The sequence below is a fragment of the Meriones unguiculatus genome, chromosome 3, assembly GCF_030254825.1.
Source record: "Meriones unguiculatus strain TT.TT164.6M chromosome 3, Bangor_MerUng_6.1, whole genome shotgun sequence".
Lineage (NCBI taxonomy): Eukaryota > Metazoa > Chordata > Mammalia > Rodentia > Muridae > Meriones > Meriones unguiculatus.
The window spans coordinates 99,785,105-99,801,892 of record NC_083351.1 but is presented as its reverse complement, the minus strand read 5'-3'; the positions used below and the strand labels follow the sequence as shown (position 1 = coordinate 99,801,892).

General features: G+C 42.8%; 1 protein-coding gene across 4 annotated transcripts in view; it reads left to right on the top strand.

The window, feature by feature from the left end:
- Ctnnd2 (catenin delta 2) overlaps positions 1 to 11,874 on the top strand; it is an 896,229-nt gene extending 884,355 nt beyond the window's left edge. For all 4 annotated transcript variants that reach the window (XM_060380401.1, XM_060380399.1, XM_060380400.1 and 1 more), the window contains 3 exons: positions 1,472 to 1,603; positions 6,901 to 6,974; positions 10,683 to 11,874. In XM_060380401.1, the coding sequence (XP_060236384.1) occupies positions 1,472 to 1,603; positions 6,901 to 6,974; positions 10,683 to 10,943 (467 nt within the window). In that variant the 3' untranslated portion in view covers positions 10,944 to 11,874. The remainder of the gene's footprint in view (positions 1 to 1,471; positions 1,604 to 6,900; positions 6,975 to 10,682) is intronic.
- The last annotated feature ends 4,914 nt before the right edge of the window (positions 11,875 to 16,788 follow it).

Sequence of the window (16,788 nt, the reverse complement as noted above, 5' to 3'; positions counted from 1 at the left end):
CCTGGTATGTTTCTTAGGAGCAGATTCCAAGGCTTCTTCATGGAAAATTTAAATCAAGGAAAGTTCAGGATTTGGGGGAGAGTCCCTAAACTCTCAAGCAGATTTTTGGGAAAAGGCAGATTATGGAGCACTGCCCTGGGATCCAGGAACTCAGAGGAAAATGGAACATAAAAGAACACCATGGCTGAGGTCCTCATGCTGCATTTGATGTCCCCATCATGGTGGAAACAGGCCTGGCCAGCATCCCTGTAGCACCCTGCTGCATCCTGACTCTTCCCACATCTCTACACTGGCTCACTGTTAAGTAGCTATGAAGCCATCCCATTAGCTGTGGTTTCCATGTTTCTGGTGCCAGCTTACTTTAAAAAATATGGAATTCCATGGGGGAGTCTTTTTTTTACCTACAACCCATCTCTTTTAGAAACATGGCTGATGGGGAGGTACATCCGTCATGCCCAGCAATCAATAAGCAGCCGAAACTTAAGGGTTGTGTGAGACATTATTGGCTTGAGCACCTGTGAACTGAAGCCAAAATGTCCTGTGAGGGGGGAAAAAGCATTCTTCACACGTACCCGAGACTGCCCAAGAAGAGCCTGGTGTACACCCTAATGGGATATTCTGCTCCTGCCTTACATAAGGCAGCTGCTGGGCAACTCCATGTTGAACTCATTTGGCACTTCTTTTCATTTGGGGATTCTTCATTGTCAACATGAATCTGATATCCTTTATTCAAATGGCTAGGACCAGAAATGTTTCAGGTTTCTCATTTAAAAAAAATTTTTTTTAAGTTTAGAATAATTTCCTATATGGAATTTCATACGTGGAGATATCTTCAGCAGACAACACAAGTCTAAACACAAAATGCATTTGTGTTCCCTGCAGAACTTTTATGCAGCCAGGAGTTAATTGTACACAAAGGTTTAAGTTACTCTGAGTGCTTTGAGTGCAGCCTGTGCTATGAGGTAGGGTATGTGGAATTTTCCACCTCAGTAGTCTTGTCAGTACTCAGAAGGTTTCAGACTTCAGAGTGTTTCTACTTAGGGTTTTCAAATTAGGGATGCTCAAACTATAACAAGTCCTTTGAAGCATATCTAATTAAAAAAGAAAGAGGGGGAGAGGGAAGGGAATGAGAATGAACTCAAAAGACCAGCTTCATTCTTAAAGGCCTTCTGTACACCTAGGGAAGGTTATATCTCCACCATTCCTCCCCAGGGAAGATGATCCCAGGGGGTAGTCCTCAATTGCCCACCTCCAGGTCAAACTGACCCACTTAAGATAAAGCAGCAGTTACCATGGACTGATGGTAACAACAAAAGCCAAAAATAATAATAATGAAAAATAAACAATCCATGTACCCGTACTGACATATGTTGAGCCATGTGTATTTGTAAAGTTAACTGTTTATGCAAAAAAATCCACACAAACCATGAAGTGAGATGCAGAAAATAACCTTTCTCATTTCTTGATATAGCAAGTGCCCCAGCTTCACCTCGGGAAATGATCAGCCTCAAAGAAAGGAAAACAGATTACGAATCTACTGGCAACAATGCCACTTACCATGGAACTAAAGGAGAACACACTTCCAGAAAAGACGCCATGACAGGTGAGCACAGTCACATGCTTGACTGGGACCAGTGCTGAAGCCAGGACTTACAACAGCAGAATGAACTCTGTAGCCAGGAGGACTGGAGATCTTGATAGTACCAGGAGCTGGAGGAAGGAGACAAGGCTCCCACAGGACTCCTGCGTTTTCTTTTCTTCCCGGGATGCCCATCTCTTCCCTAGAGATGCCCATGAAGCTTATAGAGAATGGATGTGCTTTTGATGTCATCTGTACCTCAGTCAGAACCATCACCGTTCCATCCCATCAGCTGGGACACTGGGGAGGCCAAACAGAGCTGATACACTTGTGCCTGCTGGTTCCCCTCCCAAAATGCCTGGTTCACCCTAGCTTGTAAGCAAGTGTAGCTTTAACTCCCATCATCTTCTTTTGCACAGTTTTCCTTGGGCATTTACAACTGTCTTCATGGACTGTATACACCCTGCTTCTCTAAATATGTGGGTGTAGAGATGGAACACAGGAGCTGGGGTGTGGGAGGCTCTTATAGGGTCTGAGATCTTTAAAACTAGACTCTCTGAGTCACACAACTTCAACAGAGGGCCTACACAATTCTTTGCCATGTGGATGAAAAGATGAGCCCCTCCTGAAAATACACCATGAGTAATGGCCTTTAAAAGAAGATCAGGTGGTTGTATCATTGATAGAACTGGGATGAAAAGGGGTAACCCTGAAGACTCACAGAGGTACTCTGAGTACTCTAAAAAGCATAGGTTACGGGTCTCTGATGTTATTTATGCACAGACCTACAGGGAGGCAGAGTAGACAAATTGGATGATTTATTAAATGTCTCCCAAACCCAGGACAGATAAGATAAATTTTTGCAATAACAAATGTATTTACCCCAGGAGCGTGTGTTCTGTGTTACCCCTGCGCAGCTTCATAAAGAAATGTACACTAAACAGATGTGTCCCATCTTCACCCCCAGCTCTACATTCTGCCTCCATGTGCAGACCCCACAGCCGCACATGCCACCCTTGATCCTGATTTGCCTATTCAGAGGGAGAAACTAATTCATTCTGCCACCATAGCTTATCCTTCCTTTTCACTGTTTTTTTTCCTGCCCCCATAAATGTTGCTCTAGGCATCATTGAACATTGACAAGAAAGTTGAGAATGAGTCCCAAGCACAGAGGTGCCCAGCAGAGAATCTAATTCATACTGATTATCCTGAATTAGTAGTGACAACAAATTCATCTAACCAGTCCAGATATAATGATGGTTGCCCTGGTAGCCACACCACAGGAAATCTGAGGTGACAGATGGAGATTATAGTTACAAGAATAATTGTAAGGTTGATAATATTATTATCACTTAAGTTTAATGTTGTTCTTCAACTCTCTGGCCCAGTAGAACACCCTTAAGGCTTTTAAGAGTCATATGTTTATGTTGAAATGCTTCTAGTGGTACATGAGTTTGCCCATACACACAGTAAAATAAAACATAAAATGTATCATGTACCTAATATTCCTCCTGCCTAGGAAATGGCCAAGATCTTGACAACTCTGCTATTGAGAGTTAGGTTCTTTAAACCTACTTAAAGGCTCAAACAGTTCAGCTCTGGCTTACCTGAAAAGTAAATTCAAATTCTAGCCAACCTGGAGGCAGCCTAAGCTCTTTACTGAGTTTGTTTATACGAGAAAGTTCTTCTCAAGCCAACAGGTGTTATCAAGGGCAATAGTGAGGGTGGTGGAAGCAGTAAGATGCAGAGGTGAGAGGAAGGCAGTGGAAGCAATGAGAAGAGTGGGGGTGATGTGAGAGTGGTGAGGAGAGACATGGAAGTGAGGATGGTGGTGGGAACAAAACAAGTAGGGGTGACAGTGAGGGGTTGAATTGGTATGAGAGAAGTGGAGTGGGAGAAGTGAAGATGGTGCTGGTGCTTGCTGTGGTAATGAAGAAGGGGATCCCATTCTGCTGGTGACTTTATGACCATGATAATAGTGGACTGTGACAGTAATGAGTAGTGGAGACGAAGGTGTTAGCAAGGGTGGTAGATGTCAGGAGTCCCGCTCGACTGTTGAGGGCAGAGATGATGTGTCAGTAATGATGGAGGTGAAATGATGGGTGTGATGACAGTGAGTATTAATATGCTGGCAGGAATGGCAGTGGTGGAGTCAGGGTACCTGCAAGGATGAAAGTGGTGGCTTGGATGGTGAGCCTGATGGTAGTGTTTGCCTTCTGTATGAATTGAATGGCCAGCCATGCCACAAGAGTACCCAATGCATCACACTACAGAGAAAAGTTACTTCACCAACTTCTACTCTGGAATTTTTGGGAAGTGCCCATCATTCAGGAATTCACCTATAAAATCAGATTTCTTAGGACCTCAATAGGAAAACTATATATCTTTTTTTTTTTTCATTTAAGATTAAACCCCAGGTGTGGTAGGGTTTGTGTAAGAAACAAATGTTTCCATTTTTCTTGGTCTTGAGCAGCGGTGATTCTTTACCATTCCCCAATGGAAAGAATGGTCTGTTGTGGGAAATGATGGGCCACACCCTCAAAGACATCGTGGAAAAGCTGGTGATTGACACAGTTCCTCCCCTGTGCTGTCCTACCCTAGTGTGTATCTTATAAATCCAGATCCATGAGGGTTTTCATCCCAGCCATCCCCCTGCTTTTCTCTTCTGCATTCTTCCTCTAGCTTAGATTATGTCTCTGAGAATACCTTATCAGAGAATACTTATCCCCTTATGTCCTTCCACTACCACGGGATCCTCAGAATCCCTGCATCAGCTGTGCGGTCAAGCAGGATGCTGGCTGCTGTTTCTGTGGTTGCCTAGAAACCTCTTGTGTGCCTCCTGATCCCTGGTTACACAGCCTAACTTTTAAGTTTATCTGGGGACTTCCCTTTTCACCAGGTGATATCTGCCATTTTTGTCAATGTCTCTCTTATGCCCTTTAAAGCCATTCTAATCCATTCAGTTAGAAATTGAGTGTATGAAGAGCATCCTTGAGGCCTTCCACTCTGTACACCTGTGAATGTAGTTCACTCTCAGCTAGAGTCTCTCCGACACAAGGAAGTGAGCTAAAGAGCTGAGAGCAGAGCTGCCAACAGAAACATCTATTTCAAAACCAACTCTCTGATGTGGAAAGAGCCTAAGGTTATAATAGTACAGATGTCCCAGCCCCCTAAAATGCATTATTCCAAAAAGGAAATACAAGCCTTTCACCTTGACCTTGTAGTGGCATTTACATCAGCATGTTTTTGTTAGGCAGGTAGGTCAATTTCAAAGGTTGATGCCTGCATTCAATCAATCATTCACTAATTATATCTCTTGCCCTGTGAAAATCCACCAAGACCAGGCAGCACCATCCCAGAGATACACAAACAGAGGAGACAAGACATACTTAACTGTTTTATGGGTCATCTGCTCTAGTATATAAAGGCTAGCAATAAACAAAGGTCAGCAATGAACACGTTCTTCTACAAAGTCACATCATATGATGCTGAGTGTGATGACAAAACTGAACAAATAATGAGACAGAGGATGCCAAATAGAAAGGGTAATTTTGCATGTCATGAGCAACAGGGATTCAACTCAGCTGATGACTGAATACCAACCGGATCTCAGAACCAGGAACAAAGGAAGATTTGCATGTAGAATCTTTCTAAATCACACAGACTTGACTCACTCATTAGAGCAACGAGGAGCAGGGTGGCTAAGAGAGGATGGGTAAGAAATATGAATGGTAGAAAATGAATGGGGGACAAATCATGTGGCGCTTGGGCACTAGAGTCTTATCAAGCAGAAAGACTGGCATAATCCAGTTTGTAAGATGGAAAGATGCCCCTGGCTATGGGAGATTTGGTGAATAGAGAAGACAGGATAGGCAGGAAGTTGGGACCACTAGGAAGAGTCGATGATCCAGGAGAAAAACTTTTCACAGTGAGATATATAGGTGCAATGTATATTTAGTCAGAGAGGGTAGCAGAGTTATATGAAACTAAAAATGAGGGGCCGGGGAAATTGCCCAGTGAATACCTGTTCTGCAAGCATAAAGACCTATGTGTGAATATCAGATATTCATGTAAGAAGCTGGGCATGCCTGCATGTGCCTGTAACCCCAGCACTGGACAGGCAGAGACAGGCAGATATGGAGTTCTTCCTAGCCAGCCATTCTAGCCAAAATGATGAGATTCCACTTTAGCAACAAGGCAATAAGTTGGAGAGCAGTAATAGTGGACAACATCTGATGTTCTGCTCTGTCCTCCATGCATGAGGACACTTCCTTGTGGATGCAACACACATGGGAGCTAAAGAGAAAGTTAAAGAAGAGCTCACCCTCACTCTCTAAGCAGTGTCTTCCAATAATTTAACTACACAACAACTTTATGCCTTTTAGACAATCATGATAGCAATGAATGGTGTGTAATGAAATCTTGGTAGGCTGTTCTGCCGTGGTGTGATTATCATTCTAAAATGTAGGTGGTGTATAAATTTCATTATCCTTGCATCCTGAAAGCCAGGGATAGTTTTAAAGGGTGTGTGTGTGTGTGTGTGTGTGTGTGTGTGTGTGTGTCCTATTGACCTTGGACAAATATCATTTACAGATCTTTCTTAAACCATGATGTCTCAGTATATGTGAGAGGAATTGTGCCCCTCATCTGGGCCTGTGGCATGTACCTGCAAGGTACCAACTGAGAAAAGGGGGACCTCCTCTAGAAACAGAATACCTTTCCTCTTCTCACCTAGAAGCCAGGCATATGAAAAGATGGAGCATGGACATCCAACTCTGTACAGAACAGAATTCTGAAGCTTCCCATTCACCCCCATGACCAGATGAGTAAGGGACGTTGAGATGGTGCCATCTACATGGCCTTCCGGCCTTGGAGAATGGACTGTCTGAACGATGATCAAGCATGTGTGTGCACTCAAATTAGAAACTGCATTCTTGTCATTCTCCAGCTGAAAGCTGAGCTGCTGATTCAGGCTTGTGCATGTTCCAGCTCAGGTGACATGCTTTTATTATCCTTGGGTATTTACCAGGAAACAAGGCAATAAAACTTGCAAGATGACCATCTGTTTGCCGCACCCACCCTGACCCTGTCCACAATGCAAACGTTATTAGAATAAGATGGCAGGTTATGGGAGTTCACAGCGGGGTTTCTCTTCTTTCTGAATATGTAAAAGGGGATTTGGAGACAAAGAGGTCCTTCCACTTGGAATGGTCCATGACAAACCAAGCCATATCAGGCCAAGAACCTACCTCAGTACCCATCATTCCACACTCAGAACCTGGCCTTTATTGCTAATAATTTTGTTTTCCTTTTGCTTGTAGCTCAAAACACTGGAGTTTCAACTTTGTATAGGAATTCATATGGTGCGCCCGCTGAAGACATCAAACACAACCAGGTGACGTGCAAGCAGCATGTTTGTATTCTTGTTCCTAATGACTTGTGTGGCCTAAAATTCTAAATTGGGCTTTCAAGGAGTAAATCAACCTATATCTCACATCCATCAAAACACATGCGCATATGCATGGTGCAGTGGCAGGCTTCAGAACAACCTGTGGCTTCATAGTCTCTTCCTGCCTGGCAGTAGATAGTAGGTTTCACACTGTGGTGCTGTCCTGGTTTGGATGTGGGACCTATGACCTTCAGTGTGTCAGTGTTTTGGATGTAAGACCTTTAATTAGTGGAGTCTGAGGGAAGGTCACTGGCAACATTGACCCTGAAAATGACTATAGTAGTTCCTATGAGGCTGAGAGTTAGCTTTCTACGGAGCCCACCCCACTCCTGGGGGACTCCCATCTCCAGATGGTCTCCTGAGTGTATGTATGCATGCACTATAGACAGCTCCCTGCCGTCTACTCTGAAGTCATCATTAAGGCAGGCCAGACGTGTGAGATAAATCGTCCTCTTTCCTTTATAAAGCTACCCAGCCTCAAGTATCCCATCATAATAATGAGTAATAGAATATGGGTCGGAGCTCCTTAGGACATTTCTGACTCTAGCACTTCACCCCCTGGCTGCTAAGACCAGCACAGAGGAACCATACATCTTCCATCTCCTCAAGAAGACATCTTTTCTTATCACAGAGCACAGTGGAGTCTGCCCTCCAAGGTTTGACCATAGTGGCTCTACCAGGACTAAGCTAACACAGGGAAGAAAGGGGGACTGCTCAAGTCCTAGCTCCACAGTTCCACTTACCATGATACCTTAGGAAGGCTGATTAACTGCCCAGAGTTAAGTTTCCTCACCTACAAAGTATGAATCAGCAGGACAGACAGATGACTAAGTAAACAGATGGAAGATACAGATACAGGTCAATGTAGCATGAGCATATATATACTTCTGTGACACTTTGAGGAATAAGAAAGGAACAATTTTTTCAATACTGAAGGTGGTGCCGACTGAAAGATAGACAGTGAGTTCTGGCAAGTGCCCTGTACAAGTTTCCAAGCCTTTTGACTGGGCCTTTGAGAGCTGCAGGCTTGGACAGCAGCACAGTCTTGCAGAGTGTGCAGCTATTTCTGGAATGGGAAGGGTACCCTCCCATGCATGCAGCCTGCTAGACCCGGATGTTGCAGGCTGCTTCCAGAACTCCTCTCAGCCCCAGCATTTCGGGATAGCAGAGGTTAATGCTCTATGAGCATCCAGACGTTCACAGGCAGACTGCAATCTCATGCATTTACCACTACTAGTGGGCGGCGTTGGGGGGGGGGAATCCTGGGAGGCCACTGTGATGAAGTTCACCACTTCTTTGCAGAACTGATCGATTGCTGGTATAAATCAATTACATATAAAAGAAGGAGTTTCGCTTAGTTGAGAGAAGAATTATATGCAGGCCATTAGAGGTATTCATTTACACACACCCCGCTAATTACAAATCACTACCTATTAACTAAGCCCATTTCTAAAGGAGCCTACCACGCTGAACCTTAGTAAAATTAATAGGAATTACTGAATCTGCTGAAAAGTAATCAAACTGTATCTTTCCCAGAGTGTTTTGTAATCCATGCCAGACATCGTGGCTATTACAAACTACAGAGCTTTGTACATCTCTGTGGACACTGGCTATGGGGTCCCTCCCATCCCACACCTTGAAAACATCTGCTCAGAGTGAAGGGTCGGGTACCTGAAAAGGAATCCTACAGTCAGTCAAAACAGAAAGAGATTAGGGTGTATGTGAGGGTGGGTGTATGTGGGGGTGCGGCTAATATATTATCAGTCCAGGAATGTTCCTTATCTTACACTCTCTAGAGTCAAAGAGAAGGAACCAATTCTTGACTTCTAACAGGGCTCTTGGGACCCTTGAATGTTTCTAGACCCTACATCAAACAGAGGCTACATACAGGCAGTATTGACTTGGACTGAGACACCAGAGAGTACTGCAGGTACCTCTTCTAGCACATAGCTTCAGATTCCACCTGAAGAAGTAGGGATCGAACTCAAGGCCTCGTGCCTGACAGGCAGACACTCCTCCAGCGAGATGCACCTTAGCCTTTTTAAACTTTAACTTTGAGGCAGTGTATTGCTAAGTTGCCAAGGCTGGCCTTGAACCTCCCAAGGCCTCAAACTTTGCATCCTTCCACCCCAGCCTTCCTTGTATGTAATATTATAGATGAAAGTCACTGTTCCTGCAGCATTCCTTAATTAAATCAGTTTTCAATTGCACCAAGTCTTAGGAAACAGTTGGGTTCTAGAGAGTAAAATATGTGAGTGTGTGTCTGTCTGAAGTCCTGTCACTCGGGCAGGTGTGATGGAGTGAACCAACCACAGGGAAGCTGCAGTTCCTTACACAATCACAGCAATGTGTTATAAGCAGGAAATATGTGGCCATTACACCTTGTACATTTCCAGCTTATTTGATATTGCAGCATCTGAGTGTGATGTCAAAAATGTAGAAAAAATAAAAATGAGCATCTTTATTCCATGGAATTTACTCATAGCTCACCTAACAAGATGGCAGAGCTGCTATGGCAAACAGTTGGGGGTTCCTCAAAGGGCTAAACATAGAGTTACTTTCTGATCCAAAAAGACAAAACAGGGGACTCAGATAGACAGAGGCGCATCCAATTATCAATCAAAAGCAGATGGATAAACAAAATGTGGTATGTCCATTCAAAGTAAGATTATGATATGTACGTTCAAAGTAATATTATGTGTTCTTAAAATAATTATAAAAAAATACATGTAGAAGTGATGAAAACATACTGAGATAGAAGAGCCAGACTCAGAAGCATAAATACTATGTGGTTCCACTCACATGAGGCTCCAAACTTAGGCAAACTCATAGAGACAGAAATCACTGTGGACATTTGCAGGATCTAGGAGTGGGCAATTTCCTTAATGAGTACAAAAACCAAAAACCACGAATCCTATCTAGCCAGCTTGCCCCAGGAATCCCCTGTCTCTGCCTTCCCAGTGCAGGGGCTATAGCCTGCCACCACACCTACCAACTTTAAGTGGGCTCTGAGAACCCAACCTTAGTCTTCAATTCCATAGCAAGTACTTTATTCATTGATGCATCGCCCCAGTCCCCTGGACCAGTTACTGACTCTCCCCCAGCCCTCTCTTACCTGACTAGGACATCAGAAAGACCAAATGTACTTGTTCTTATGCATGGCTGCTAAAACCTAAGTTGCTTTCATGGAAAAAGCAAATAGACTAGTGGTCATCAGAGATAGGAAGAGTAGAGAGGAAGAGGAGGAAAGAAAAGGATGCCAGATAAGGACCCATCAGCCCCCATGAGACAGGGGGAATAAACACTCAAATCCACAGTCCCACAAGGTGACCTTCACGGTGAGTTTTGTGTATTTTATAAAGAATTATGAGGGGAATTTGAAGATTCCCAGAATAAGAAAATATGTGGTTGAGGAGGTTGAAATGCTACTCAACACAGTGAATGCCAACATCAAATCACCAATCTGTACCCCAAAGACATGAAATGGAAAATAAAAAGTCAAGTTACATGGAAAGAGCAAGCCGCTGGTACTGTGTGCAGAGAACCTGCCTGGGGCAGGCCCCAGCCCTTTTTATGCAGGGTGGTAGAGTGGCACGGGGAGAGAGGGCGAGCCAGGGAACCGACTAACCCAGAGCGGCACTTCCTCTCTGCCAGGTTTCCGCACAGCCTGTCCCCCAGGAGCCCAGCAGGAAAGACTACGAGACCTACCAGCCGTTTCAGAATTCCACACGGAACTACGATGAGTCCTTCTTTGAGGACCAGGTCCATCACCGCCCTCCAGCCAGCGAGTACACCATGCACCTGGGCCTCAAGTCCACCGGCAACTATGTCGACTTCTACTCTGCTGCCCGTCCTTACAGTGAACTGAACTATGAAACGAGCCACTACCCGGCCTCACCTGACTCCTGGGTGTGAGGAGCCAGGACACGAGGCACTCCCGGGAACAGTGCATGTGCATGCATACCACAGGACATTCTGTTTCTTTTCTTTTCTTTTTTTCTTTTGTTCCCTGCAAATTTAGTTTGTTAAAGCCTGTTCCATAGGAAGGCTGTGATAACCAGAAAGAAATACTCAGAGCTATTTTAGAAAGCTAAATGAATCGAGAGTTAACTGGGAAATCAATAGGAAGCTAAACGCAATCCTAAATGTAACCGTATTCAACACCTTTCTAGTTTGAACTATAGAGTTTTTAAAGTGCTTTATAGTCCGTGTGGCTGAAGGAAGGAGAGAGGAGACAGTCAGGGTGGTGGCGTGGAGGTTATCGCTAAGCACAAGACAGAATAGTTTACACACTATGGGGGACGGCTTCTCACGCTTTGTTTACTCTCTTCATCCGTGTGGCTCTAGGCTTCAAGTTGCATTGGGGTTCCTCTGTACAGCAAGACGTCTCTTGCCTTTTGTTAATGCATTGTTGTAAAGTATTTGATGTACATTACAGATTAAAGACGAAGAGTGCATTGTGTATATTACACCAATGCCACCGTGTTTCCTCATCAATGGTTCTAAATATTGCTTCAATTTCAAACTTTTGAAAGATGTATGGATTTCCAGTTTTCTTTTCTTTTCTTTCCCCCAGTATGTTTTAACAAAAAAGAAAAAAAAAACAGGAAAAAAAGGAATATTTAGCAGTATTGTTCGTTCTGATATGTGATTTGTTTGTGGCAACTAAACAAGGCATCCAGCAGTTTCTCCCAGCTAACACGTCATCCACACTCCTTGTCAACAAAGTGCTTTTTCACTGCCTAAAATTTTAGATGTAGATATTTGAAATAGACTTTTTCATTTATACCAGTTTTCTTTATGATGATACAGTGTTAAAAGAAAATAAATTCCAATTGATCTGTCATCCACATTTGCTAAGAATGTCTATTTCCATGGACCAATCTTACAAAATACACATTCTTGCTTGTGTGTCTGTGTGTGTGTGTGGGTGTGTGTATGTCAGTGTACGTATAAAGCTGACCTGTGTGGGATTTTATTTGGATAGAAGCAATCTCATCCGCTGTCCATCTTGTATGAGCCTTTTGTTTTTCGGTATCAGTGTGCCTCACTTTGTTCCTTCTGTAACGTGTCTTGTCATCATCTAGGGGCTCAGGATATTAGGCTGAGGTAAAGTAGGATGTTCACATGTTCACACATTCTTGGGTGCCAACTCTTTCTACAGGTCAGTCCCTTCCATGGTTTATGCCCTCAGAACATGCTAAACCATGGTCAGCTCGATAGTTTCACTTTGGGGCCAATTACTTGAAGTATCCATAGAAGATGTAAACTGCTCACCTTATTCCCTCTCAAACGTTCTTTGTTTATGTGGCAGGGAGCAGTAGACAATTACGGGCTAGATGATTAAAACTGAACTTGAAGCTAACGTTAGACTAGTGATTAACAGAGCTAAGAAATAAGGCTAACCATTTCAGAGAACGTGGGCTGTGGGTAAATTAGCTTTGCTCTTTAGATGCAAGTGACTGAGGCCAACAGGTGCCTGGCAAATGTTAACTGTTCTTGGAAAAAAAATAAAAAATAAATAACAAAAAAAATTGGCTGCCATCTTCCTTTAAAACTTGACACACCCCCCTTTCTCTACATAGTTTAATTCAGCTCAAAGTCTAAAAGAAATGGTTTCTCAAAGTTAACAGTGATATGAATATACTTTGCTTGTGCAAAGTTTGGGAAATGGAAAGTTAATTTCCAGAGTAGAACAGTAGGCAGAAGCTTACTTGTGGATTGTCCTATAAATTGCATACCATGTTAATTTGTGTATTAAGTACTCTCTGGGTTTTCTCAAAGAAGTGTGCTCCCATCCATGCAGAAAAATAAATATGTAGCATCAATGATGAGGACATTTTGTATTGCCTGTGTCATTGGATGGAATAGTCATGTTTATCAAAGCAGAGAATAGCCTAATAGCTGGTTTGCTCTTCTCAATTTTTTGCTTAGAGCTAACCAGAGAGAAATAGACACATTATTGAGGATCTCCTTCTTTCGGAAAGAACTTTTCTTTTTTACTTTGAGTCTCAATTGCTCACATCACCAATTCTTGGAGATCAAGGATGTCTTTGCTATCTATGGTTCTTTAAGAGTGAATCACTCCAGGATGTGATTAATTCATACAGTATCTCCTGGCATCAGAGACAGAGGTACAAGAGAATGTTTAGAGTGATCGAAGTTATTTAAGCCAACCATTTTTTTCTTTTATGAATATGTACATATACAGATACAAGACATATCTAGACTGTGCAGAAAAGAAAGATGACTGACAATCAACAAGGTAGGAAGGAGTGGGTGGATAGGTAGAGATAAGTGCATGGAAAGGCTTCACCTGAATTGTGAAGTAGCCCAAAGCCCCCATAGGCTCCATTAGCAAAAGTTGAGTCATGGTTTGTAAATGGCATGCACTGGATAAAGCAACAGGGTGGCGTGAGACCCTTCTTTGCTTTTGCTTTCATTATGTTGATGACCAAGTGTGACACGCTCATCTCAAGTGCCTGCCTTTCAGTTCTTCAGAAGCCTCTATAATCTGGATCCCCCTAATGAAAAAAAATGGTGTTTTTCAGAGGATTGTACATGACTCCAATGTTCCTTTTTTTTAGTCAACCCTTATAATAGAACATATACTTAACGTACTTAATAGATAAAATCCAGACTTTATGTATGAAAAATACATAAAAACACACCCCCTTCACTTGAGAATGTCATCAGCAGAAGGTAAGGAACACTTGGCATAGTTGTAACCATAACAATGGTTACTTAGCTCATGAAGTAAGACCTTTCAATTCTGGATCAATTGTATTGTTACTGAGTATGTTGATCCTTATTAACAGTCCTGGTTTAGCACTAGAACAGCACAGTTATAAGAATTAGAGTAACGCGTGACATCTCATCATAACTGACAGCAATCTAGGTGAAGTCTGACCAGTGACAACCCCTTTGTATTAAGAAGACATAATAGAAAGCTGCTATTTCAAAGTCAGAAGGCAGAGTTAAGAAGCAGCAAAACAAACAGCCCCACAAAGCTCCGTGTATTCATGTTTTGTTTCTCTCACCTCAGCTTTCCTTGGCTGTGTGGTACTGTCCCCCTCATTCCCAGGAATTGTGCTTCCTGAGGTACAATTATTATGTGAAGAAACTAGATACCATCTGGTGGGTGGAGGGGACATAGCACAGCCCTTGCCAGAGAAGCCACAGTTTTCAGCAATACTCCCCCAGACCAGTAGGGACACCACGGTGGCTGGCACATCTCCATCATGATGCAGAGGAGGCTGTGGCCAGTCTATCAGCAGGAAGCAAGCATTACCAGATAATCTTTATCACCCAACCAAAGGCCACACTGGAACTTCCATAAGACAAAAGCAGAAAGTAAGTCAAGCTTCCAGGAAACACATGATGCATATTAGAGATCCCAGGTTGTCCAGCCCTCCCACACCCAGATTTTCTGGGGAAATGTCTTCCTGACACTCTGAAATCCAAAGTCCCAAATCCCTAAATCTAGCAGCTATTGCAAAGCTTGCTTTGGAGCAAACAACCCCCAGACTCCTCATGCTCTCTGCTCATCATTCTCCCCGTAACCACTCAGCTAGATCTCCTGTCTGTGTTTGGTCATCAGGTTCTACCCATACAGTACTTATATTAAGGAGTGTGTACCTGACCACTAAAAATCTGAATGGTTCTGAGTCTCCTTTACACAGAAGATCCCACACAAACAGACTAGCATGTGAGTCCTTAATAAGAGAACTGAACCTTGGTTTGTCAAGGCTTCATTCATGTTTTAGACACAAGGTCCTTCCGTGAGCACCTCAAGCGAGGATCTCACTGGCAGTGCTGGAGAGCAGACTCTGTGGGCAGTCTCCACACAGTGTACCCTCCTGTGTCCCATAAGACTGAGTAGAGAACACAATTTCCTGGGCTGTTCTTGGCCTTCCAAAGAGAAGAGAACAAGATCTCTTGCTGGTGCGTGAACTCCAACTGGAACACTCCAAGTTGTAGAGATGTGTGCCTTTCATTGCATATAGAACTTTCCTCTTCCAGTGCCACCGGGCCTGTTACCCCAGATACTTGGAAAGCTGACAGGAGAAGTACAAGTTTCAAGGTTAGCCTGAGCAACTTAGTGAGATGCTGTTTCAAAGTAAATATGATTTTGTTCGGGAGCAAACCATTTGACTACTATCCTTGAGGTTCTGTGTTCAATGCCCAGTAAAGAAAAAAAAATTCATGTGAAATACTATTTACATCAGTCAGTCACAGTGGCTGACACTTGATTGGTTACTCCTGTGACATTTATTCCACCACTGTATCAGTAGGCATGCCTTACCAGGACACTATTCCACAGCTGGGTATGACTGATGATTACCTTCTGCCTGTGGTACAGTACCTAGTATCTTCTAGCACCATGGAGGCTAGTCAGTATGAATTAAGCTTCCAGTTGGTTCTAACTTGATTTCTACATATAACTAAGTATGTGATGACTTCTACAATAGGTCTTATTATCTATTAGAGATGAAGGGTATCCAATAGTGTTGACAATAGGCTAGACTGCCTGAAAGCCAATCATATCTCACTGGTCAACAACTCCAAAAGAGGTAACCTGTTCCTGACATTGGGATCTTTATCTGTTAGCCTGTAGTGTCTAGTGGGTCATTGTGATCTTATAGGGCAAGTTTATTAAGACTCTGTTTATATATGTGTATGTATATATTGTTGCTATCTTCCACAGTAGTTTTCTTATGGCTTTTTCCAAAGGTATTTAGTGTTAGTTATTTCTGAAACCAAAAGGAAATTTTTTTAGTTCTTAAAATTTAATGAAAATAAAAGCACAGAATACCAAAATCTATGATACACAATGAAGGCAGTCCTAAGAGGATCATTTTTATCTAAAGATAGCTTCACATAAGTTTGTGTATATACATATATGGTTTAACTTAATATTTCTCACCTGGTCTTACAATACTCCCTCTAAGAGCCAAGACCACCTAACAAAAAAACCCAACCCCAGACATGAGAACATCTCTTTGGTGTTGTGGTCATGAGTTGTCCAAGAGACTCCCCAAAACATTATGATCAATTGCTATTGCTCTTGGCTGCACCCAAAGATGGAAGGTAAGTCCCTCTTGCTGGAGACACCATGCACTTCAGACACAGGGCCTGGAAACTCCTGAGCTAGAACTGCTGTAAAGAGCTTATCCATGAGAACTATCTTTTATAGTACCAGAAGGTGCTATGTAAGCTTCCAAATTAGGAAAGTAATCAATAGTCCTACCCAGCTATGATGCTATGAATCACAACAATGGCCAGCATGGAATTATAACCCTAAGCATGTGATAGTGGAATGCTTACCTTAGCAGTAAAAAAACACCCCTGTAATTGGACTTAAGACTAGCTCAACAAGATCAGAATCATACCTGGTCCTGGAAACCAACCTAGGGCAATTGAAGTCATGAATCTTGGAAGAGAATCTTCACTTCACTAAACCAACATAATCCCTAACTACATTCTAAATATTTATCTTTATACCCAAGGTAAGCAGAGTCTTCATCCCTTATCAAGGGAACTTCTCTTTGCAAGAAACAGAGATCATTATAGAAAACCATGGCCAATCAAAATTCAGAGTCGTGGAGCCTAATCCCAGCTGATATATCTACAATACAATGTCTGCACCTAATGCATGAGGAGCATTGTGGAAGAGACAGAAAGACTGCAAAAAGCAGAAGAATGGGGAGTTTGCTGGGTGATTGTGTCTCTTAGGATGGTCAGAAAGTCTCATAAAGTC